Consider the following 25,758-nt stretch of genomic DNA (forward strand, 5'->3'; position numbering starts at 1 on the left):
CTCACCATGCGCCGCTCCACCTACACTCAATGCACCCTTCCCACACCAACCCCTAAGAGGCTGGAGAAATCTGTGCTCTCTAACCCCAGGCAGACCCTCACTGCTCCGTGGCTATCCTTTTATCCTTCTCCTATGAACTTTCTATAACATACCCTAATTCTTAGAAATCTTTCCCACTCTCAAGCCCCCAACTCCACTTTCATTCTCCTCCTTCTCAGCAGATTTTCACCTGGAAAAACAGAAACCATCCAACATGAGAGTTTTCTCAACTACCCTACTCTACAAGGCTATAGGTTCATAGGATTCTCAGCCTGAATGAGAATACCTGGTCCAAGTCCCTCACTTCTACAGTGCTGGAAAGTAAGGCACAAAGAGGGGGTGTGACTGGTCCCAGGATACACAGGGAAGTAGCAAAGCCAGAATTATAATTTGGATCTTCTGACTCCAAATTCAGTGTTCTTTCTATTCTACTAATTCTAAGTTCTTCCATTAGACTGTGAGCTCCTCGAGGGCAGGAGGTGTCTTTTGCCTTTCTTTATATCCCCTGCACTTAGGCAGAGCCTGGCACCCAGGAGGCAATTAATAAATGCTAGCTGACTGACTTCTAGCCCCCACCTCCCTGCAAGAGTTGCAGGGTGGGAAAAGGCATTTCAAAGCAATAAATATCTAACTTAGGCGAGCCACAGGACAGGTAGACACACCTCTTACCTATTAAATCAAGGGAAACATCAATGTTCTTCACAATCCAGTCAAACCATTCAGATAAGACCGCATAATCCACATCAGGCATCTTCCCACTGAAACAAGAGAAGCAACCATCACTTTTTTCCCCTTCATGAACTCTACTATCCAGTGACACTGGCCTAATTGCTGTTCCTTATACACAACACTCCATATCCCATTCTTTATGCCTTTGCACTGGCTGGTTCCCATGCCTGGAATTCTCTACCTCCTCACTTCCACCCAGGCCCTGCAGCTGCTGGTGCAGGGGTGGGGAACCCATGACTTCAAGGCTACATGTAGCCCTCTAGGTCCTCAAGTGTGGCCCTTTGACTGAATCCAAATTTCACAGAACAAGTTTGGATTCAGTCAAAGGGCCTCACATGAAGGCCTAGAGGGCTACATGTGGCCTCAAGGCCGCAGGTTCCCCACCCCTGTAGCTAGTGCCTTCCCCTCTAAGGTTACCCCTCCATCTACTCTGTATATTTCTTGAATGTAAATGTCCCCAGGTATTTATATGTTATCTCCCCATTTAGACAGTAGCTCCCTAAGAGCAGGGACAATTTTGCCTTTCTTTGTATCCCTGGTGCTTAGCACAGTGCCTGGTACCTAGTCAATGCTTAATAACTGCTTGATGACTGACAGACTATCAGAAAATAGAACCACAAGATGTCAAAACTAAAAGGGACCTTTGAACACAGAATGTCAGAGTTAGAAAAAGGCCTTAGAACACAAACTATCAGAACATAAAATCACAGAATGTCCAAACTGAAAGGGACCTTAGAAAACAAACGTGGGAATAGGAAGGAATCACAGAGGACAGAATGTTAGGACACACAATAAAACACAGAATGTCAGAGCTAGACAAGCCTTTACAACAAAAGCTGTTGAAATACAGAACCGTAGAATGTCGGAGCTAGAGAGAACCTTGGAGGTTATGTAACCTATCCCCCTGCTTCATTTTACAGAAAAGAAAATCAGGCCCAGGAGGAAAGTGACTTCCCCGCAGTTGCAGAGCTTTGAAATGGTGCATTCAGATCTCTTGGCTCCTAGAAATCAAAGGTCAACCCTATGGTGATTAGCAGCAAGTCAGCACTTGGCATCTTAAAAGAGTTTTCCTAATCATTTTATCTCAGAATGCTTTTCCCCAAAGCAAGGACAGGAATGGAGGCGAAACATAAAAATCACTGGTGTACCACGCATGCCATCTTGTGGTTACCGACAAGTCTTTGTTTTCCTATAATAGAAGCTGACCAAAAAAAAAGAATTTGGTGACCAGAATAAGGTTTAAGTCAAACTAAATTGATGTCACTTTAGTTTGCCCTTAAGACTTCATTCTCCCCCAACAAGAAAAAAAATCTGAGGAGATATCAACCCCCTCCAAACTAGAGTAACTATTTTCTTAAGATCTTATTTTCTTAGGCGTTGGTCCTTTTGCAGCCAAAATTTCATCAAAATAGATTTATCAAGAGAACTGAACATGTGAGCCAACATTTCCAATATTATTATGTTCCTATCAGATACTGATTAGCCACCAGTTTCTGTCATTCAACAGATATTCATTAAGCATGTATTCTGTGCAGAGCACAGAAATACAAAAATGATGTATGACATAATCCCTACTCTCAGAGAGTTGATAATGCCCGGGGGGTGGGGGGAGAATCTGGAATGTATACAAGTACAAGACAAGGTAGAATATGAAAGAGACAAAGGAGAAATCCAGATAAAGGGTTCTGGGAAAATTTGAGCAGGGAGGAATCCAAGAAGGCTTCATGGAAGAGGTGGCACCTAAGTTGGGTCTTGGTATCCTATGATATAGAGGGGGTCTTAAAGATCACCTGGTCATAGGAACAAAGATTTAGGATTATAGATTTAGAGGTAGAAGGGACCTTAATCCAATTCCTTAATTTTACAGATGAGAAAACTGAGGCCTAAGCAGATTAAGTTATTTGCTCATGGTCACACAGATAACAGAGCGGCAAAGAACCTTATCTAATCCAATCCCCCCACTTTGCAAATAAGTAAAGTGAAGTTCGGAAAGGAGGAACTGACTTGTCCATGATCACACAGCTCCTAAATTGCAGAGCTGATATTAAACTCAGGTCCTCTGAATCTCTAAATCCAATTCTCTTTTCATCGAGTGGCATCCATAACCAGTCTTGGATAGTACCAAGGCCTTCAATAAATGTAATTCCCCCTATCAGATCGTGCTGTTATTTAATAATCAGGCTCATCAAAAAGAAAAAAACAAAAACCAATTACTATAAATTAACATGTGTGGATTATTGTCCACATTGTCTTAGACTAGAAATCCTAACCACTATCGAATTCTGGGGCATGATCCCAGAGGAGTAAATATAAGGTCCCCAAAATCAGAAGAAAAAAAAAGTAACCTCGGCATTTTTGTTGTTTAGTTGTTTTCAGTCACATCTGAGTCTTGGGGAGCCTTTTGGGAGTTTTCTTGGAAGGTCCTGGACTACTTTGCCATTTCCTTCTCTAGCTCATATTGCAGACGAAAAGACTGAGCCAAACAGAGTTAAGTGATTTGCCCAGGGTCACACAGCTAGTTAAGTTATCTGAGGCCACATTTGAACTCAGGAAAATCAATCTTCCTGACTCCAGGCCTACTAGCGCCACCTAGCTGCTCAACTTCAGCATAAAAATCCAAAAAAATGCATCAGATAAGGTATCATTTTGATATGTCCCTGGACCGCCACTCAAAAATACTAAAGCTTCAAGAAAATGATTTATCTTTAGTTACAAGATTATTTTTAGTTATCTGTAAATGGCAGACATGGAGAGCCTGAATCAAAGGAATGAACTGATAATTCAAAAATGTTACTGCAGCCAGTAGGTTTGGCCTCCCAACCTAGGAAAACTCAAACCACAGCTGAGTGTAAAGCAAAGTACAGTAGTTAACTTCTTATCTCTTCTCTTTGCCATGTCCTGAAAAAGAACAAGACTGTCAAAGTACAGGGAGCAGAAGACATGTAGATGAAAAATAAGCAAATTGCTGTGAGAATTAGAAGACACAGGTTCTTATCCTAATTCTGACACTAAGAAGCTGGTGAACTTGGGAAAGTCACTTCCCCATGTTGGGTCTCAGCTTTCTCCTCTATGAAATAAGATGATTAGATGATTATAACAGCCCAGGATTTAAGGGTCTCCTCTAAGCTCAGCACTCTATGATCCTCTTATTCTAAATGTAAAGTCTACAAGTAGATGCCCAAGGTGAACAAGAGGGAGTCAAATGAAGATTGTGTCTAAGGATAATAAACAACTGACATTTCAATACCACTTTTAAGACTCATAAAGGACTTTCCTCATGACAAATGTGATGAAGTAGGTTGTTCGTGTCACATTATTCGCATTTTATGGTTGAAGGAACTAAGCCTCTGGGACATTTCAGGATTTGTCCACATTCACAAAGATTCTTAATAAAACCATCTGCAGTGGGATTTGAACCCAGTTCTCTTGACTCCAAGTCCAAGGCTCTATCCACTATGGCATCCTAAATACCTTCATGATGTGCTAGATAGCAGAGTAGGCTTGGGTTGATGGACTGAATCTAACATGATGTAACTTAATAATAATAAGTCTGAAGGGCTAATGAGGAAGAAAAATAGGACTGGTGCTACTTGGCCCCAAAGGGTAGTCCTGTGACTAGAAGTTACTTGAGTTGAAAGGAAATTGGGAGGCCATCTAGTCCAACCTGCTCCTGGAAGACACTATACACACACAACCCCAATCCTCCAGGATGTACCTGACAAGTGGTTATCTTGTCTTTCCTTAAAGTAAGATGGAACCCACCATTTCTCCAGGAAACTCTCTCTTTGGCGCAGTTCTTCATTGTTAGGAAGTCCTTCCTGACATCAAGCCAAAATTTTCTGGACTGTAACTTCCTCTCATTCCTCCTAATTCTGACCTCTGAGGCCAAACAGACCAAAACTAGTCCCTCCTTTTTGTGACTGCTTTTAAAGTCCTTAAAGGCTCTTCTGCCTTCTCTGTATCTTCTCTTCAAGTAGCTTGATCTAAGGAGGAAGTTCCTACCCAATGGAGCTGTTCAACGGTAGAAGAGACTGCCAGAGGAAGAAGGTGAGATTCTGGTCTTCGGTAAGAACTTCAGGTAGAAAAGGGGCAGCTGTTCATAGAGCTGCACCAAAGGGGCTCTTGCTCTGGGCTGGGGGTTGGTCTCAATGACTTCTGAGGGACTTTACAAATTGAAGAATCTGCCATCTAAGCTGAATGCTAGCCTGTTCTAATACTGCTCTCTCTTCTTCAACAAGAATTAATCAGAAATTTTGAAGAATCACATGACCCATAACAATGAGTTATTAAGTTGTAGTTAATCAAGAAACAAGCATTTATTAAGCACTTACTAAGTATTAAGCACTTATTAAGTGCCAGATACTAGCTGAGTCCTAGGGATACAAAGAAAGGCAAAAACAAGATACCTTCCCTTGAGGAGCTTACATTCAAATGGGGACATAACACAAACACCATAGAAACAAGTAGGGGAGATGGATGATAATCTCAGAAGAGACTGACCAGCACTAAGAGGCACTAGGAAATGCTCCTTGTAGAAGGTGGGATTTTGGCTGAGGCCTGGAAGCAGGTGTGGGGGGAGTAGAATTAGAGGGGATCGTTAAAGTTAGCTAGTTCAACCTCTCATCTTACAAAGGAGAAGCCACAGGTCCAGATGAGGGAAGTGTTTTCATGGTTCATAGGATCCGAGTATTCCAGATTTGAAAGGGTCCCTGTATGTGATCTAGTCCAAGGATTCTTAACCTGGGGCATATAGATGTCTCCAAGGCATCTGTGGATAAATTTCATGGAGTCCGTGAAACTTTACAGGTAAGAAAAAAATCCCATTTATTTTCACTAACCTCAAACCCTTGATCTAATTCAACCTCTCGTTTCATAGGGGAAAAGAGGTCCAGAGGCTGGATGTTGACTGAGTCAAGATCACCGAGGCCTCATAGTGGTAAAATGTGGGATGTGAACATAGGTCTTATGATTTCGTAGCCAATGTTCTTTGCAATATATCATGCTGTGATTGGGACTAAAATACTAGGCCACTGATGTTAAGTGATGTCTTGCCCCAGTTTGGAGGATACATACCAGCTAAAGGGGTTCCACCAGACTTTTCAAACCAAATTAACTTTGGGTTGGAAGGAACATGAGATCACCCTTAATTCTACGTTTGAGGAAACTGAAGGACAGAAAGGGGGAGCAGTTTTCGCATGATGACAGAGTAAGTAGCAGCCAGGGGATGGAACATAGCACTTCTGACTTTAAATACAGTGCTTGGCTTGACCAAGGTCTCACAGGTAAGTGAGGTAAGCCCAGCTAGGATTTGAATCTAGGACTTCTGATAATAAAACCCGTTCTCTTTTCACTATATCTAAGACAGATGGTTGTTTTGGATGAAAATCAGAGTCAGCACCACACATACCATAAGCACTCAATAAATATGTTGAACGAATGGGGGGAGGGGGGAAAACCAGTTTAACACAAACTGCTCAATGGTTATTTTTAAAAATCAACAAGCCAAGAACTATACCTTTTATACAAGTTTTCTACAAAAACATATTTAGCACTGTGAATTGACCTCTCCATCATCCGCACTGGTAAAATCTAAAGGAAAAAGAAAAAGTGGCTCATTAGTTTAGTACTTAATGTGGACAAATACTGTGAAACACAGAGAAACCAATTCTCTTCATTCTCTAGGCTACACATTCCACTGTTGAAAGAGAAGGTAAACTGAGAGACAATGCTTGTCCACGCCTGACAAATTCATTAGTTAGGCTAGTAGTAACCAATAAATTGTGTCCATGGCCTCTCAATAACCAAACACTCCAAGGTAGGGCTTACAGATAATTTTGAGGAGTACAGAGTTGGGTAGGCGGGGAAGACAATGTTATTGGTCATAGGGTAGACAGCATCATAGGGGTGGTGACATGATTGGTTATATCAAGGAAAGCTGACTAGCATCCACGTGGGGCTAGTAACCACCCCTCTCCAAAAATTAGGAAATGTTCATTGTTTTATGGGACCCATCTGACTCTTGTAACCTGTGCTAGGAAATCAAAACTACCAGACTAGGTGTCTCCTTGGAAAAGATAAAAACTCCTCTAATTGCACAAGGGCAGACAACATATTTCTGGGAAATGGTACCAAGTTAACTTGTAATTTTAAACTAACTCAGAAAGAAAGTAGAACTTAACTCAAGGACATAGGAAGGTGGCTTCAGGCAGATGCAGACTCAATTACAAAATTAATACATCAAAAAATCAGTTACGGGGCGGAGCCAAGATGGTGGCTGGTAAGCAGGAACTAGTATGAGCTCCGTACCGAGTCCCTCCAAAAACCTATAAAAAATGGCTCTGAACCAATTCTAGAATGGCAGAACCCACAAAACAGCAGAGGGAAGCAGGGCTCCAGCCCAGGACAGCCTGGATGGTCTGTGGGTGAGGTCTATCCCACACGGAGCTGGGAGCTGGGAGCGGAGTGGAGCAGAGTCCAGCGTGGGCGGCGTGCACCATCCAGACCAGAAGCCGAGCGGAGGGGGTCCTAGCGCCCTAAATCAGTGAGCTGTGGCAGTTACCAGACTCCTTAACCCACAAACACCAAAGACTGCGGAGAAGGTTAGTGGGAAAAGCTGTGGGAGTAGAAAGAGTTCGCGGTTCGGCTTCCAGCCCCGGGGGCAGCGGAGGTGGGCAGCTACAACTGTTGTTACTTCCGGCTCCAGGCCCACCTGGTGGGAGGAATTAAGTGGCGGATCAGAGCAGGATCAGAGCAGGAGTACACGGCCTGCAGAAGATCTAAGCCCAGTCTGGGTTGGAGGTTGGGTAAGGAGCAGTGCTGGTGTGGCAGAGCTGGCACCTCCCCCCCAAACATGGAACATAGAACTCTCTAGTCTACAAGCAGTCGTACCCCGCTGAAAAACTCAAAGGTCAAGTTAGTTGGCTGGGAATATGGCCAGGCAGCGAAAACGCACTGAGATTCAGCTCAGACTTTGCATTCTTTCTTTGCTGACAAAGAAGACCAAAACATACAGCCTAAAGAAGTCAATAAAGTGCAAGAGCCTACACCAAAAGCCTCCAAGAAAAACATGAACTGGTCCCAGGCCATGGAAGAGCTCAAAAAGCATTTGGAAAAGGAAGTTAGAGAAGTAGAGGAAAAATTGGGAAGAGAAATGAGAAGGATGCAAGAAAACCATGAAAAATAAGTCAATGACTTGCTAAAGGAGACCTAAAAAAATACCGAAAAATACACTGAAGAAAACAACACCTTAAAAAACAGACTAACTCAAATGGCAAAAGAGCTCCAAAAAGCCAATGAGGAGAAGAATGCCTTGAAAGGCAGAATTAGCCAAATGGAAAAGGAGGTCCAAAAGACCACTGAAGAAAATACTACTTTAAAAATTAGATTGGAGCAAGTGGAAGCTAGTGATTTTATGAGAAATCAAGATATTATAAAACAGAACCAAAGGAATGAAAAAATGGAAGATAATGTGAAATATCTCATTGGAAAAACCACTGACCTGGAAAATAGATCCAGGAGAGAGAATTTAAAAATTATTGGACTACCTGAAAGCCATGATCAAAAAGAGCCTAGATATCATCTTTCAAGAAATTATCAAGGAGAACTGCCCTGATATTCTAGAGCCAGAGGGCAAAATAGAAATTGAAAGAATCCATCGATCACCTCCTCAAGTAGATCCCAAAAAGAAATCTCCCAGGAATATTGTTGCCAAATTCCAGAGCTCCCAGATCAAGGAGAAAATACTGCAAGCAGCCAGAAAGAAACAATTTGAGTATTATGGAAACCCAATCAGAATAACCCAAGATCTGGCAGCCTCTACATTAAGAGATCGAAGGGCTTGGAATACGATATTCCGGAGGTCAATGGAGCTAGGATTAAAACCTAGAATCACCTATCCAGCAAAACTGAGTATCATGCTCCAAGGCAAAATATTGACTTTCAATAAAATAGAGGACTTTCAAGCTTTCTCAGTGAAAAGACCAGAACTGAATAGAAAATTTGACTTTTAAACACAAGAATCAAGAGAAGCATGAAAAGGTAATCAAGAAAAAACAAGAAAAAGAAATTGCAAGGGACTTACTAAAGGTGAACTGTTTTGTTGACATTCCTACATGGAAAGATGATGTGTATGATTCATGAGACCTCAGTATTAGGGTAGCTGAAGGGAATATGCATACATATATGTTTATGTATATATATGGGTGAATGTGTATGTATGTATATATCTATATGTGTGTATATATATGTGTATATATATATATATATATAGAGAGAGAGAGAGAGAGAGAGAGAGAGAGAGAGGGAGGGAGGGAGAGAGAGCAGACACAGGGTGAGTTGAAGATGAAGGGAAGATATCTAAAAGAAATAAAATCAAATTAAGGGATGAGAGAGGAACATACTGAGAGAGGGAGATAAGGAGAGATAGAATGGGATGGATTATCTCCCATAAAGGTGGCAAGAGGAAGCAGTTCTGTGGGAGGAGGGGAGAGGGCAGATGAGGGGGGAATGAGTGAACATTGCTCTCATCAGATTTGGCCTAAGGAGGGAATACCATACATACCCAAGTGGGAATCTTACCCCATAGGAAAGAAGAGGGAAGAAGATAAAAAAAATGGGGGGGATGATGGAGGGGAGGGCAGATGGGGGTGGAGGTAGTCAAAAACAAACACTTTCGAAAGGGGACAGGGTCAAGGGAGAAAATTCAATAAAGGGGGATGGGTTGGGAAGGAGCAAAATATAGTTAGTCTTTCACAATATGAGTATTGTGGAAGAGTTATACATAATGATACACATGTGGCCTATGTTGAATTGCTTGACTTCTTAGGGAGGGTGGGTGGGAAGGGAAGAGGGGAGAGAATTTGGAACTCAAAGTTTTAAAAACAGATGTTCAAAAACAAACAAAAATGTTTTTGCATGCAACAAGAAAATAAGATACACAGGCAATGGGGCGTAAAAATTTATCTTGCCCTACAAGAAAGGAAGGGAAAAGGGGATGGGAGGGGAGTGGGGTGACAGAGGGGAGCGCTGACTGGGGAACAGGGCAACCAGAATATATGCCATCTTGGAGTGAGGGGGAGGGTAGAAATGGGGAGAAAATTTGTAATCCAAACTCTTGTGAAAATCAATGCTGAAAACTAAATATGTTAAATAAATTTAAAATAAAATTAAAAAAAATAAAAAATTTAAAAAAAAATCAGTTACATTGTACAATTAATACAGTAGAAACTCAAGGTAATATTAATTTTGACCTTTTCACCACTCTGAGGAAGAGCCTCATTCTCTCCACCCTGCTGGCTCTGGATAGTGGCTTTCCCTTCATCAACACCCGATTTCCCCAGGATGGTGGTTAATGAGTTAGTGGGTTTCCCAAGTATTTCTATTTTCATGGTTTAAGAGATTGACTTCCGTGGTAACCACCAATGGTAGAGAGCAGTGTGACAGAACACTGTCAGTGAGGCAAAGATACTGAAGTAGTTTGCCCTTTCCTTCCCCAGCTCATATTACAGATGAGAAACTGAGGCAAAAAGGGTTAAGTGACTTGACTGGCATCACAGAGCTAATAATAGTAAGTATCTGAGGTCACATTTGAATTCAGGGAGGCGAGTCTTCCTGAGTCCAGATCTGGAACTCTATGAATTATGGCACCACCTAGCAGGCAGGCGTGGTGGAAAAAGTCAAAGATAAAACAAATTTAAAATGGGGTGCACATATCTAACCTCTGTAATGCAGAAACAAATTAGCTTAAACTCACCATTAGGCACTTTTTTAAAAGTGAAATTTTGGAATTTTAGGAGTGTGTGTGTATACTATTTTCATACTCCTAAATTACAAGCAAAATGTGTTTACATATATAAAAAAATAATCATGGAAAAATTCAATTCTAAAGATACTGAGATATTTTTCCATTTCTTCCTTTCCCTAAAAGTCCTGAAAACAGATTTCATACATTATATTAGTGCTTATAGTACTGCGAATGGGGGAAGAAAGGAATAAAGAACTTATACACTTTAGACTGTGACCCTCCCTCTCTCTCTCTCCTGCTATGTCCCCTACCAGAAGGGCCACCAAGATCTCCTCAAACGTAGAAACAGGTTTATTGCAGCTAGTTCATATAGTTTAGGACTTGGAATCAGATAGACCCAAGTTTAAATCCTGTCTCAGAAACTTACCAGATGTATGACCTGGGCAAATCACTTAACTTTTCTGTGCCTTGGTTTTATTATCTATAAAAAGGGGATAATCCTAACACCCACCTCTTAGGGTACTGTTAGGATTCAAATAATATACATAAAATGCTTTATATTATATAAATATATAAATGTTGACTATTACTATATATTATTATATTATTATTTCTGTTGAACCCAGGCTATTAGTCTATATTATTATTTGTTACATTATATAAAATGATAATAATATATCATATTACATATTATTATTAATAATAACCTTCCAAGTGCATATTTATAACAAAATGTCACTAGAAATTGGGGGACAATGGTAGGGAATCACCTACTTTGATTCTTAACCAAATATTTTTTTCTACTGGACCTGGGATTTTCCCAGGAAGGAAACTCCACCAATGCAGTTCTACGACTGCTCAGCAATTTATGTCTGAGTGTTGCCTGAGACATTAAGAGGTCAAATAATTTTGCCCAGGGTCATTCAGCCAGTGTGAGTCACGATGTGTCACTTCCCAATTCTGAGGCCGGCTCTCTGGCCACACTATACCACTCTTTGCCAACCTGTTAACTTTAAGAAATGTAACTTGGGAAAAGTGAAATTCAGACTTGCAAAAAAAAATTAAGTATTTGTTTTCCAAGGACACATATATGAGCCTGTACCTCACTCTATTAATTATTATGGAGGTATAGTTATACAACCACGGGAAAAATCATTCACATTCACTAGTCAGCATATCTAATGTTGTTGAAAGGGGTCAAAGGACAGAGAAAGTCAAAGCTGGAAGGGAATCTGGAACAAAGAATGCGAGAGCTGGGAAGGTCCTCAGAAGAGAAAACATCAGAGCTGGGTAGTACCTTAGAACACAGAGCTGGAATGGACTCTAAAATAACAAAGAAAGCTGGAGGTAAAAGGAAATCACCTCCTCCACTCTCTCATTTTTCAGATGAGGAAACTGAGGCCCAGAGAAGGAAAGCAGCTGGCTTAATATAGCTAATGGGGCCAGTACTAGAACAAAGGTCTTTCTTCCAGTCTAATGGACAGATTTTCCAGTAAACCTTGGTATACCTCAACTAACTATAGGTAAGAATTTCTTCCTACTAAAAGAAAAAAAGAAAGATTCTATAAAAGCTTATTCTTAAAGAGAGGAAGGAAGGAAGGAAGGAAGGAAAAAGAAAGCAAGAAAGAAAGAAAGAGAGAGAGAGAGAAAGAAAAACAATCAAGTATGTGAAACCCACCAGAGGCCTAGTGTGCTGGTCCAGCATGGTCAGCTGCACGTAAGTCTGAAAGGTTATTCCCCATCTTGAGGCATCCTGATACATCAAGCCCTAGAAGAGAAAGGGAGACAAACATTACACTTATACTACAGGTAAAAGGATGACAAGTCCACAGGATTTAGGGCAGGAAGGAGCCTCATTCCCCTGAGATTTTACAAGGAAAACTAAAATGGGGAAAATGCCTCCACCGAAGTCACACAGCCAGCAAGGAAGAGAGCCAGGAATTAAGCCAACTCCTGACTCCAAATCCAGAGCTTATCCCAAGGCTTTCGACAGTCTTTCCTCTCCCGCAAAAAGCAGTGGTTCTCCAACTTTTGATCTCAGGACTCCTTTACACTCTTAACCACCTAAAGAGCTATTGCTTAAGTTAGTGATATCTACTGATAGTTGGGCAGCTGGGTGGCACAGTGGATAGAGCGCCAAGCTTGGAGTCAGAAGGACCTGAGTTCAAATCCAGCCTCAGAACCTTACTAGCTGTGTAACCCTGAACAAGTCACTTAACCCTGTTTGCCTCAGTTTCTTCATCTGTAAAATAAACTGGAGACGGAAATACCAAATTACTCCATTATCTTTGCCAAGAAACCCCAATTAGGATCACAAAGAGATGGACATGACTGAACAACAATCTATTGATATTTACTATATAAGAAATTAAAACTGATAAAAATTTTAAAATATGTATTGATTCATCAAAAATTACAGTGAACCCATTACATGTTAATATAACTAAGTTTTTGATGAAAAGTAAGTATATTTTCCAAAACAAAATGAAAAGTTCAGTGAGAAGACTGGTCCTGTTTTACATATTTTTGCAAATCTATTTGCAATCTATTTTAATGGCAGACAGCTGGATTCTCAAAAACTGCTTCTGCATTCAATCTGTTGTGATATGTTGTTTTGGTTGAAATACACAAAGAAAATCTAGCCTCATACAGATAAGCGATAAGAAAAAGGAGAATTTCAATAGACAAATGTCTTAGTAGTATTATGATGATACTAATATTGAACTAGAAGCCTCCAAAAGGGTCTCTAGGACTTCTAGTCCACAGACTGTGCTTTGAGAACCACTGCTCTTCTAGGATAAGAGATAGAGGTGGAGGGGGCAGAACAACCAGGTCCAGGTGAATCTACAGCAGAAGATGCAGGCACAGAACACAAGGTACATTGTTGCACGTGAAAGGAAAGACAAACCTTAATTTCTTGATACTATAATATACCTGTGCAAAATCATCTATGCCTTTGGGGGAGATCTATAATACACTGACCTCTAAACTGGAATAGATTTGAATCTAGTTGTTGAATCCTGTTCTACTCTTCATGACCCCATTTGGGGTTTTCTTGGCAAAGATATTAGTTTGCCACTTCCTTCTCCAACTCATTTTACAGATGAGGAAACTAAGGCAAACAGGGGGAAGGGGCATGCCCAGGGTCACAGTTAAAAAAATTTCTGAGGCCAGATTTGAACTCAGGAAGATGAGTCTTCCTAACTCCAGGTCCAGACTCTATCCACTGCACTACCTAGACCTGATGTTTATAAATACACACCCTCTCTCCCTACACACACACACACACACACACACACACCACACCCCTTTAAAATCAACTGCACAAAAATTGAAACAATCTTGAGATATCATTTTATACCTACAAGACTGGCTAAATGATAGAAAGGGAAAGTGATAAATATTGGAGGGGATGTAGAAAAACTGGGACACTAATTCATTGTTGGTGGAATTGTGAACTGATCCAACCATGCTGGAGAGCAATCTGGAAGTATGCCCACAGAGTTATTAAACTACCTAGACCCTTTGACCACTACTTGGTCTACTAACCCTAACCCTAAATACATGTGGAGCAATACCACTACTTGATCTATTTACAAAGATAATTAAGGAAAAGGGAAAAGAATCTATATATTCTAAAATGTTTATAGCAGCTCTCTTTGTGGTGGCAAAGAACTGGAAATTGCAGGGATGCCCATCAATTGGGGAATGGCTGAACAAGTTGTGGTATGATTGTGATGGCATATTACTTTGCTATAAGAAATAATGAGCTCAATGATCTTAGAAAAACATGGTGAGACTTGCATGAAATAATGATGAGTGAAATGAGCAGAACCAAGAGAACATTGTATACAGTAAAAGCAATAGTGTTTTAAGAACGACTTTGGCAAGTAAGTTATTTTGCCTATTATAAATATCCAAATTACAGTGGAATAGACACAGAAGTCAACGACTATAGCAATCTACTCTTTGATAAACTCAAAGAATCCAGCTTCTGGGCTAAGAATTCACTATTCCACAAAACAGCTGGGAAAACTGGAAAATAGTAGGGCAGAAACTGGACAGAGACCAATATCTTACACTGTATACCAAAATAAAGTCAAAATGCGTTCATGATTTAGAAATAAAGGCTGACACTATAAGCAATTTGGGAGAACATGGAAAGGGAAAGGGAAGAGTTCATGACCCAACAAGAGATAGAGAGCACTATAAAATGCAAAATGGAAAATTTTGATTATGTTAAGTTGAAAAGTTTTTGTATAAAAAAAGCCAATGCAATAAAGATTAGGAGGGAAGCAGAAAATTGGGAGAAAATCTTTACAACTAGTATTTCTGATAAAGGCCTCATATCTAAAATATACAGGGAACTGAGCTAAATTTATAGGAATAGAAGCCATTCCCCAATTGAGAAATGGTAAAAGGATATGAACATGCAGTTTTCAGAGGAAGAAATTAAAGATATCTACAGGCATATGAAAAAATGCTCTAAATCACTACTGGTTAGAGAAATGCAAATCAAAACAACTCTTAGGTACCACATCTCTCCTGTCAGATTGGCTAACATGACAAAACAGGAAAATGATAAATGCTGGAGAGGATGTGGGAAAATTGGAACATTAATACATTGCTGGTGGAGTTGTGAACAGATCCAGCCATTTTGGACAGCCGTTTGGAACTATGCCCAAAGGGCAGTTAAAATGTGCATACCCTTTGACCCAGCAATACCACTCCTAGAACTATAACCCAAAGAGATCACACAAGTGGGAAAGGGACCCATATGTACAAAAATATTTATAGCAGCTCTTTTTGTGGTAGCAAAGAATTGGAAATAAAGGGGATGCCCATCAATTGGGGAACTGCTAAACAAGTTGTGGTATATAAATGTAATAGAATACTATTGTGCTATAAGAATTGGGGAAGATACGGACTTTGTAATAGCCTAAAAAGACCTACATGATATGATGCTGAGTGAGAGAAGCAGAACCAGGAGAACATTGTACACATCCACAGACATATTGATTCTGTGATGACTAACTTTGATAGACTTGGCTCTTCTCAGCAATACAAGGTTCAAAGACCATTCCAAAAGACTCATGATGGAAAAAGCTATCTACATCCACAGAAAGAACTGTGGAGTCTGAATGTGGATTGAGGCAAACTATTTGCTCTTTTTTCTTCTTCTTCTTTGGTTTTGTTTCTTCTCTTTCATGATTCATTCCATTGATAATAATTCTTTACAACTTGACTATTGTGTAAATAAGTTTAATGAGAAGGTTTATATAGAATCTATATGAGACTACATGCTCTCTTGAGGGAGGAAGGAAGGGAAGGGAAGAAAATTTGAAACCCAAGAACATGTAGAACTGAGTGTTGTAAACTAAAAATAAAAAAATTCTAATTTTAAAAAAAAATCCAAATTAACTATAAAGGTCATATGAAGAAAGACACTATCCGCATCCAGAGAAAGGATAAGTAGAAGTATGTATAGAGTAATTTTACATGTTTACACCTATCTGTATCTAATGGTACCCCCCTCTCTGGGGGTTGGGGGGAGAAAAAAAGAAATTTACATGCTATATATTTGAAAGGAATAGTAAGTTTTGCAGAGCAGATTTGCAGTTTCATGTGCAATCATCCTTTTTATTGTACTGTGTTATGGAAATTCTTGTTTTATTCCATAAATTAAAAACAATTTGGAAAAAAAAGTAAAAAATAAATAAAATAAAATCAACTGCACAAGAGGAGAATATAAAATCAACTCTGAGCCTCCGGCAGTGAGCTCCTGACCTCTCTGGGAACTTCCTGGAATATTGCTTTTAATTTCCTTGTCTGGGACTTTTAATCATCTTGGAGACTGCTTTTACCTGGGGTATTTGAATATGTTTTTATTAAAGGAAATTTTTTTAACCAACTGCATAAAAACAAGATGGGAGAGCTATGGTTAGGAAGGTATTAACAACAACCACAGTAGTTAACATTTCTATAACCCTTTAAGATTTGCAATATGCTTTAGTGCTACAAAGTTTACAAAGTGCTTTACCCATATTATCTCATTTGATCCTCTTGTAACAGTCCTGGGAGGTAGGTGCTACTATTATTTCTATTTTATGGATGAGGAAATTGAGAATGAGAGAAGTTAAGTGACTTACCCAGGGTCACACAACTAGGCTCTGGGGCAGGATTTGAACTCAGGTCTTCTAGACCACTACCCCAGTCCTCTATCAACTACATCACCTAGCTGCCTATTCATGTTTTTTTTTAAAAAATGGCCAGAGGGCTTCCAGGAATTATAAGTAAGCTCAAGGAGTCAAATGTGTGGCAAACATGTGAGTGAATTCAGTCATGATACTCCCTAGCTCAAAAATCTTCCATAGCTACCTGTTGTCCTTAGGATAAAATACGAACTACACATTTAAAATCCTCCACAACTTTACCTCATGCACCTGTCCCTAATATGTATATTATTCTCCATTCCAGGAAAACTAGACTACTTATTATTTCATAAACTTACTCGCTGCATCCTGCTTTCAAGCATTTGTACTGGCTGTCCTCCATGCCTGATACATTTTCCTTCCTCATCTCTGCCTGTTGAAATCCTTCTCTTCTTTCAACTTCTTGCTCAGGTTCAGTCACCTCCTCCATTAAGCTTTCCCTGATTCCCTCGAGCTAAAAAGGATCTCTCCTCAGACTTTTCTGGAGAGGTTCTCTAGATGTCTCCTTTGTATATTCTATCAAGTATATTTGTATACACAATGTATTCCCTCTCTCAGACTTTAAGCTCAATGACGGGAAAAGGACCATGGTTTTTCAATTTTATATATCCAATGCTTAGCACAGGATTTTCCATATATAGGCACTAAATAAATGTTTCTTGAATTAATATATTTTAAAGTTAATTCAAGGTTTCCTTGATTAAAATACAGTATCTAAAATGAGAAAGATCATGAGTTCCCTGCTCTACAATCCTTAGAAGAGTAGAGAAGACTAGAAGACTTGGAATCAAAAGGGTCAGCTCTACTACTTACTGTCTGTGACTCTGGATAAATCATTTCTCCCCTCTCAGCATAGTTTGCTTCATCTATAAAATGAGAGATCTGGACCACATGGTCTCTGAGGTCCCATTCAGCTCTAAGGTCTCATGACTTTAGACAGTATTTAGGTCAGCAAGGCATGTTTTAAGAGGACCACTGACCACTTTTAGAAAATCCAAAAGAAGGGCATAAAGGACAAAGAAGTGACTATATATAAATATGACTATATTTGGTTAACATTAATAGATACCTGTTATTGATTAAAACAAGTTGACAGCTCATAGTTTGGATATGATTTCTTTTTAAAATGTTATTCGAATGTTAGATTAGAGCAATAGTTATGTGTAATAATAATAAATAATTTAATAACTTACTAATAAATACGCTAATTATATTTTCTATTTATTTATATCTCTTTAAAATTATCATTCAGTCATTTCAGTTGTGACTGATTCTTTGTGACACTGGAGTGGTCTGCCCTTTTCTTCTCCAGTTCATTTTACAGATGAGGAAACTGAGACAAACAGGGTAAAGTGACTTGGCCAAGGTCCAACAGCTAGTGAGTGTGTGAGGCGTCCTTACTCCAGGCCCAGAACTCTATCCACTTAACCACCTAGCCACCCAATTTAAAAATTGGTAAACCCTGCCATGTGAGCATTGGACAAAGAGGCCAAGAATACCTGGCCCAGTTAATATGACATTTAGATGACCCTTGATCATTCACTGTCTTCAAATATTTAAAAGGCTGCCACGTGGAAGTGAGATCAGATCCTTTCTACTTGGCCCCAAAGGGTAGGAATGAGGTAAAGCTATTAAGCTACCTATCAGAACTAAGACCAATGGAAGAGGTTAGGAGTAAGCAGGTTTCTGCTCCATACAAAGGACAAAAACAATGACAGTTGTCCAAAGCAGGATGGATCACCTCAAAAAGCAGTGACTCTTCCATCACTGAAGGGTCTCAAGCAGAGATTCAATGACCATTTTTTCAAGGCTGCTACAGAGGAATTTCCAGATGGAAAACAAGGCATGTTTTAAGAGGACCCACATTTCCATCATACTTTATAATACATTTTTCTCAAGATAACTCAGGGAGCTAGTGGTAAGAGTTGTCTTACTCCCATTTTCAGATGAGAAAACTCAGATAAAGTAACTAGCCCAGGGTCACTCAGCTGGTAAGCAGTGATGCACTTTTGTAATGGGTTGAGGGTCAGACTAGACAACTGCGGAGGAACTTTCCAATTTTACAATTCTAACAGCACAGCAACAGTCATTATATACGATATCCTATCATAATTCTTAATGGTATTAAAAAAGGTGGGGAAGGATCTGAAAATGAAAATAACCCTTCCCCAAGCCCATAGCACCAAGAAGTCTTGCTTCTATTCGATAACTAGCAAATACCTATCTGGGCTGAAAGGAATAGAGAGGGCAAAGGAAGAAGACTTGCTGAATTCAATTAGGCAGACAATCTTTCCTTGGTAATTGCCAGACAGGCTAATACTGATACCCATCCAATGGCTTTCTGGTAGTAAGCCCAAGGGAGGGGAATCTGCTGGTCTCTTTCTGTTCCCCAATTCTTCTGCTCCCTGTCACCAAGGCAACACAGGCAGGCTTAGTTCTGGATTCCTTGGAAAAATTTCCCCTCTACATATGCCCTCTCATAAGCTCCTACTGTCAGAGCCAACCACAGGATCAGAGAATTTCAAAGCAAAAAGAGATCTAAGAATATTAGAGTTAGATGGGACCGCATATAAAATGTCAGAGCCACAAGGCACTTTTAAAACAGAATCCTGGAGCTAGAAAGGTCTTAAGAGCTCAAAGGCAAATTAGAACACAGAATGTTAGACCTATAAGGGACTCCAGAACACAGAACATTAGAGCTATAGGGGACTCCGGAACAGACTAGAACACAGAATTAGAGCTATAAGGGACTCCATGTATGAGCCCAGAGGGCTTTTAGAAAATAAAACACCATGACCAATATCATAAAAGGAATTTCTTTTGTTTTCCATTGGAAAGAAGAAAGATTTTCATTCATTGAAAATAATTTAATTTCATTTAAAAAAAGAAAAAACTGTCAAAGCTGAAAGTGATATTAGAACATAGCATGCCCAGATCTTGGCAATGATCTACTCTAGTCTTCTCATCTTGCTGTACAGATAAGGAAACTTAGGCCCAAAGACCAGTTTTCTCATCTTACTGTACTGATAAAGAAATTTAGGTCCTTAGAGAGGATGTGGCTTGCTCAAGGTCACACAGAAAATGTTAAAATGCTCCTTCTGAAAAAAATCTAAGCCTCAGAGTCTTGAACTTCATGTTGTCCAGGCTAGCAATCCCCCGCAAAATCCATGATTCTCTATTAATAATTATGAATTTTAACTTGCATCATCCCTGAACAAGCAACTAACAACAGCTACAAAAGTTGTGCAAAGTCACTGGGTTTTGTTTTTGTTTTTTACAAATATCATCTCACTTTATCCTCACAGCTCTGGAGGGAAGGTTGACGATTATTATTGCCATTTTACAGATGAGGCAACCGAAGCAGAGAAAGGTTAAGTGACTTGCCCAGGATCACACAACTAGTCCAGAGGCAGGATCTGAATTCAGGTCTCCCTGACTCCAAGTTCAGTGTTCAATCTGCTTTGCCACCTAACTGCAAACAGTAAACTGTGGTTTTCCAGAGCACCACTGGAAACCATTGTCTGCAGCTTATTTCACTTCCTGCCCCTCCCATCAGCCCTGCTATTCCCAAATTAACCATAGGTAGAATTTTTCCCAGTGGCCTCTGTCTATACTCCACCGTTATTCTCATTCAAATATCCTCATAGTGTGCCAAGGCACAGCCCTGAACAACGACTGTGACTGAGATGCTCTAGCCTCTCCAGGCTAGCAGGCTCCCCCCATAGCTCACTCACCAGAGGGTTGTGGCCACGGACATTTCTCCATTTAGATACGGGTTCTGCCAAAACCTGGAAAACGGAAAACAGAAACCAAGGGTCACCAAAAGAAAAATCAGAAATGAAAAGAACCTAGCCCAGAGTAGGCACTTAATATTTGCTTCCTGATTGATTAAAGTTGATAGGCCTTAGTACATGAAATGTTAAAACCCAGAGCAAAGAATATTAGAGCTAATGGGGACCTTAGGGATTCAACCCCTCATTTTAGAAGTGAAAGAAAACTAAGGCCCAGAGAAGGGAAAATAGAGAGTAAGTGGCTGAGTCCAGACTCTCCTCTTAAGAACACTGTCTCACACTGCAATAGACTTTGAGTTTTTCCTTTCAATTTATCTGGGCTTCCATTTCTTCAATTTGTCCAATTATGCCATACAGGAGTAGAGAGCCACTTGGGAGGGGTCCTGTCCTTGCTAGGCCCTAGTCAAGAGAGAAAGAGAAGTAGCCTCAAGGCATTTCCAACCTTAGCAGGGGCGCACTTGACCCATCTGATCCACGAACAAATGGGCTACCACTATGAAGAGCTCCAGCTAACTCCATTTCATTCACCAAGCAGTTAGCCAACCACATTTGATACTCAATGGATTGTGCTAAATCCTAAGGATATAAAAACAAAACAGAGCCTGCCCTCAAAGAGCTTATACTATACTGGAGTTAATTCCACCTGGCAGCCAATAGAGCCTCTCCTCTACCAACCTAAGTCATTTACTTCCTTTGACACTCAACTCAAAACTCACTTAGGTCCTTATTGTTAGCTGGCCTCCATCCACCTCAGCATTTAAACTCATCCCACATTGTCTTAAATTTAATAAGGTACAGCTTTGAAGCTCTCCTTCAAGGCACTTCAAGGCTGGGTCTTCTATAAAGATTCAAAAAGCCTTCCAAAGCACCAACTTAAGAAAGGTATGTTGGCTGGTGGTTAGAAAGCTGATTTTGGAGTCAACAAGACTCGTAAATGACCCTGGGTAAGTCACTTAGCCCTGGTATCCCAGGAAACCCTCTCCAAGCTGAAGGACAGTTGCCAATTCCACTTCAGGTTACTGAAAAGAAATTAATATTATACTCTTATATTAATAACTAATTATCAATTTGTAATCTAAGATTCCACCCCTTTCTTCCTATTTCTATTAAAATTTAACTTCTGAAAAAGTCAGTCAGTATCTGAAGGGCATGGCTGGGAAATGAGATTACTCTTAGCCTCCAAAGCACATGCTCCCTACCCAACTGGAAAACCCAATTTCTATTTAGAGTATAAACAGAATCCATTCTTGGCAAGCCTTTACCTGGGGGAGGAAGCCCCTGTCCTTGATCCCCTCCATTAGAGTTTAGGGCAACCCAGCTTACGAAGGAGAAAATTAGCCAGAAAAGTCTGAATGGAAATGACTTCCCCTGCACAGAAGCCTTGAGGCTGCTGAGTCTCATGATCAAGCCATGTTCTCTGCAGGAAGAGCTGAAGACTTTTAGCCCACCTCCTAATTAAATGTCCACCAATCAGGATTGGGTTTCACTTGTCAGAGGAGTTCCCTTTCAGTAGGTACACATCTGATTTGAAGCACTTCAGGGTGTCCCTTGGACTCTTTGGTTACAGAAAGAAACCACTAACCAATCAATTTATTGATTAGCTAGTCTAATTAATAACTGATTATTAATTACCCAGAAACTCTGTCTCTCAGTGGTTTTACTCATCACACTAAAGGCTAAAATTAGAGGAGTTTAAAATTTTCCCTTGAGACAACAGGGAAGCACATGGGGGGAGTGACATGGTTAGATGTACATTCGAAGAAAATAACTTTGACAGTGTGTAGGGGAGACTATAGTGGTGAGAAACCCTAAGCAAGGAGCCCAGTCCAGATGTAGCTTCAGTAATCCAGGTGAGAGCTAGAGATCCTGAACTAAGCTGCTAACTATGTATATGGGTAGGGATAAGAGATCATTTATGAGAGATCACAGAAGTAGAAACAGAAAGACTTGAAAACTGACTGACCATACGTGGTGAGGGGGAGTGTGGAGTCAAGAACAGAGGGGAAGCTACAAACCTAGGAAGCTGGAGGGCTGATAGTACCCTCAATAGAAATAACCAAGTCTGGAACAAGAGGGCTTAGAGAAAAAGATGAGCTCAGTTTAGGAAATGTAGAGTTTAAGATGTCTCTGAGACATCCAGTATGAAATGTCTAATAGGCAATGAGTGATGGTTTAAAATGTCCAAGAGGCAATCCAGCTTGAAATATCCCATAGACAATTGGTGACACTTAAGCTCAGAGGAGAGACTGGGGCTACAGATACATACATACATATGTACATACACACATTCATACATAGATATATGCATTGATAGATAACAGATGATAGGTAGATGATAGAGAGATAGCTATATGTAGACACAGACCTCTATCTACATAGAGCTATCTCTTTCTAGATATACATATATATGTGTGGTGTGTGTGTGTGTGTGTGTATATAAATATATATATATATATATATATATATATATATAAAACGTCTCTATATCTGTATTTATCATCTATATCAATGTCTGTATCTATAGGTAGATATACATATATCTGTGAGTCATATTAAACCTATCAAACCCACAGAAGATGATGAGGTTACTGAGAGAAGAGGAGAGGGACCAGCTCAGAACTCTGGGGCACACCCACAGTTACGGCGCATGATATGGACAGCGAGTCAGCAAAGAAGATAGAGAAGGAACACTGAGACAAGAGGGAAAACTAGGAGAGATCAGTATCATGGAAACCCAGAGAGGAGAGAATATCCAGAAGGCAAGGAGGATCGACAGTGTCAAATGAAGCTAGTAAATCAAGAAGAGCAAGGGCTGAGAAAAACCATCAAATTTGACAATTAAGAGATTGTTGGAGCATTTTTTCATATAACTATAGAAAGCTTTGATTTGTCTGAAAACTGACTGTTCACATCCTTTGACCATTTATCAATTGGGGAATGGCTTGTACTTCTATAAATTTAATTCTGTTTTCTATGTATTTGAGAAATGAGGCCTTTATCAGACATACTTATTGCAAAAAAATTTTTCCCAATTTTCTGCTTTCCTTTTAATTTTGGTTGCATTGGCTTTATTTGTGTAAAAACTTCTTAATTTTATATAACCAATATTACCTATTTTATACTTTGTAATGCTCCCTATATTTTCTTTGGTCCTAACTTGTTTCCTTATCCATAGATCTTTCAAATAAACTATTCCATGCTCTTCTAATTTGCTTATGGTATAGCAGTTTCATTTACATCATAAGATCAGAGACTAAACCTCTCTAAGAGTCAAGGAATGAGAGAAAGGAAAGGAAAGAGGGAAAGGGAATACAGATAGCTTCTTCAAGGAGTAGCAGATAAAATGCATATTCCTCTGTTTGGCATTTAAAGACCTTCACAATCTGCCTCTGGCCTACTTTTCAAGCATACTGTACACCACTGGTGCTAAACTCAAATAGAACAGGAGGCCACTGTACTGTACATAAGGACCCCTCGGGGCTGTATATTGACTTTGTTTTAAAATATAATAATATCTATGTTTTACTGTATTTTAATTCATTTTGTCAAACATTTTCCAATTACATTTTAATCTGATTCAGACCCACTCAGGAGTATCGTGGGCAGCATGATTGCCACCTCTGCTATACACTACTATCCTTCACATAGTCTATGGCCCAACCAAACTGGTCAATTTGCTGATTTGCATTAATGACATCCCATCAGTGCCTTAAGCTCCTCCCCCATCCTAGAATGCACATCTGCCCTTCTCACCGACCCATTACAGAATCCCAAGCTTCCTTAAAGTATTAGCTCAAGACTGCCCCATATGCTAGTGCCCTTACCCCCAAAAAATTACCTTACATTTATTTTGTTTGTTTTGTATTGATTTATTTGTGTACACGTCCCTCTCCCCACCTCCCCAACCCCTCGAATAAGCTCTTGAGGGTTGGGACAGTCCTACTTTTTTCTTGCATGACCACACAGCGCCTGACCCACAATTGGAACATATATGCATTAATAATGAATTTTATAAATTAGAAAACTGAAGCCCAGACACATTAACTTGTTCGAGGTCACAAAATAAGTGGCAAAGTCATAATTCAAGGTCCTCCCACTATAAATTCGCTGCCCCCTAGAACACAACAGATAGCAAAGTGAATGATTAGGCTGCTATTATGCCTCCCCTAAGGGGATGGAATTCATCTTCAAGTTTTCTTTCTCTTCCTCCTTCGTTATTTTACTGGGCATGACATACACCTACTGAAATCAGAAACATTGTGAGTCAGTGACTATTTATCCCATTAGGGCACAGAGTTCCTTTTGAAGTACCAGGCACCCTAGTCACATTCAGGAATGTTTCTGGGAATGCCTCAGGCTTTGCCATTAATATGTCTCCCAAGAGAGCTACTGGGCTCTGGCCTCAGCACAAGCCCGTTAGTACATGGAGAGTCGGCTAGCTGAATTGCAGCTGGCAGCAATCGTTAACAACAGGTTTCCTAGCTCCTTTCCCCTGGGGACTAATGAATAATAAAACACTTTTTATTTATCTAGTGCCTATCAACTAGGGCTGAAATAGAGCAGAATATCCCAGTGGTATCATGGAAAGAGCAGTCAACAAGCATTTATTAATTTAGGCTTACTGTGTGCCAGGCACTGTGCTAAGCACTGGGGATACAAAAAGAAGGAAAAGACAGTCCCTGCCCTCAAGGAGCTTATAATCTAACGGGAGACAAAATGCAAACAAATATGTACAAAGCAAGCTATGTGCAAGATAAATAGAAAATAATCAACAGAGGGAAGGTACTAGAATCAAAGGAGTTCCTACAGAACAAGGCTTCCTGTAGAAGATGGAATTTTAGCAGGGACTTGAAATCAGAGAGGTCAGTACTCAGAGTGGAGGAGGGGGATCATTCCAGGCAGGGGGAACAACCAGAGAAAATGCCTGGAGTGAAAGGATGGGAGACCTGAAGGCAGAGACCAAACAGAAGGCTACTGCAGTAGTCCACATGAGAGGTGATAAGAACCTGGATCAGGGTGGCAGTTACGTGAGTGGAAACAGGAGAGATATACCAGGGATGTTTTCAAGGTAAAAAAGACAAAATGAGACAACAGATTGGATATGTGGGGTGACTGAGGACTAGAGAATGCCACTGAGTGTTTGAATTTGCCTGGATAACTTGGAAGATTGGTGGAATCCCTGACAGTAAAAGGGAAGGATTGAGGGGAGCAGGAAGAGCAGGAAGAAGATGAGTCCTGGAACATG

General features: G+C 40.1%; 1 protein-coding gene across 1 annotated transcript in view; it reads right to left on the reverse strand.

Moving 5' to 3' along the window:
- Positions 1-25,758, reverse strand: part of TK2 (thymidine kinase 2) — a 44,705-nt gene that overhangs the window by 8,887 nt on the left and 10,060 nt on the right. The window contains exons 4-7 of the mRNA XM_036751737.1: positions 20,457-20,510; positions 12,189-12,278; positions 6,284-6,357; positions 709-797 (exon numbers count right to left, since the gene is read on the reverse strand). Coding sequence (XP_036607632.1) covers positions 709-797; positions 6,284-6,357; positions 12,189-12,278; positions 20,457-20,510 — 307 coding nt within the window. The remainder of the gene's footprint in view (positions 1-708; positions 798-6,283; positions 6,358-12,188; positions 12,279-20,456; positions 20,511-25,758) is intronic.

Source organism: Trichosurus vulpecula, chromosome 3 (genome assembly GCF_011100635.1).
Source record: "Trichosurus vulpecula isolate mTriVul1 chromosome 3, mTriVul1.pri, whole genome shotgun sequence".
Classification (NCBI taxonomy): Eukaryota; Metazoa; Chordata; class Mammalia; order Diprotodontia; family Phalangeridae; genus Trichosurus; species Trichosurus vulpecula.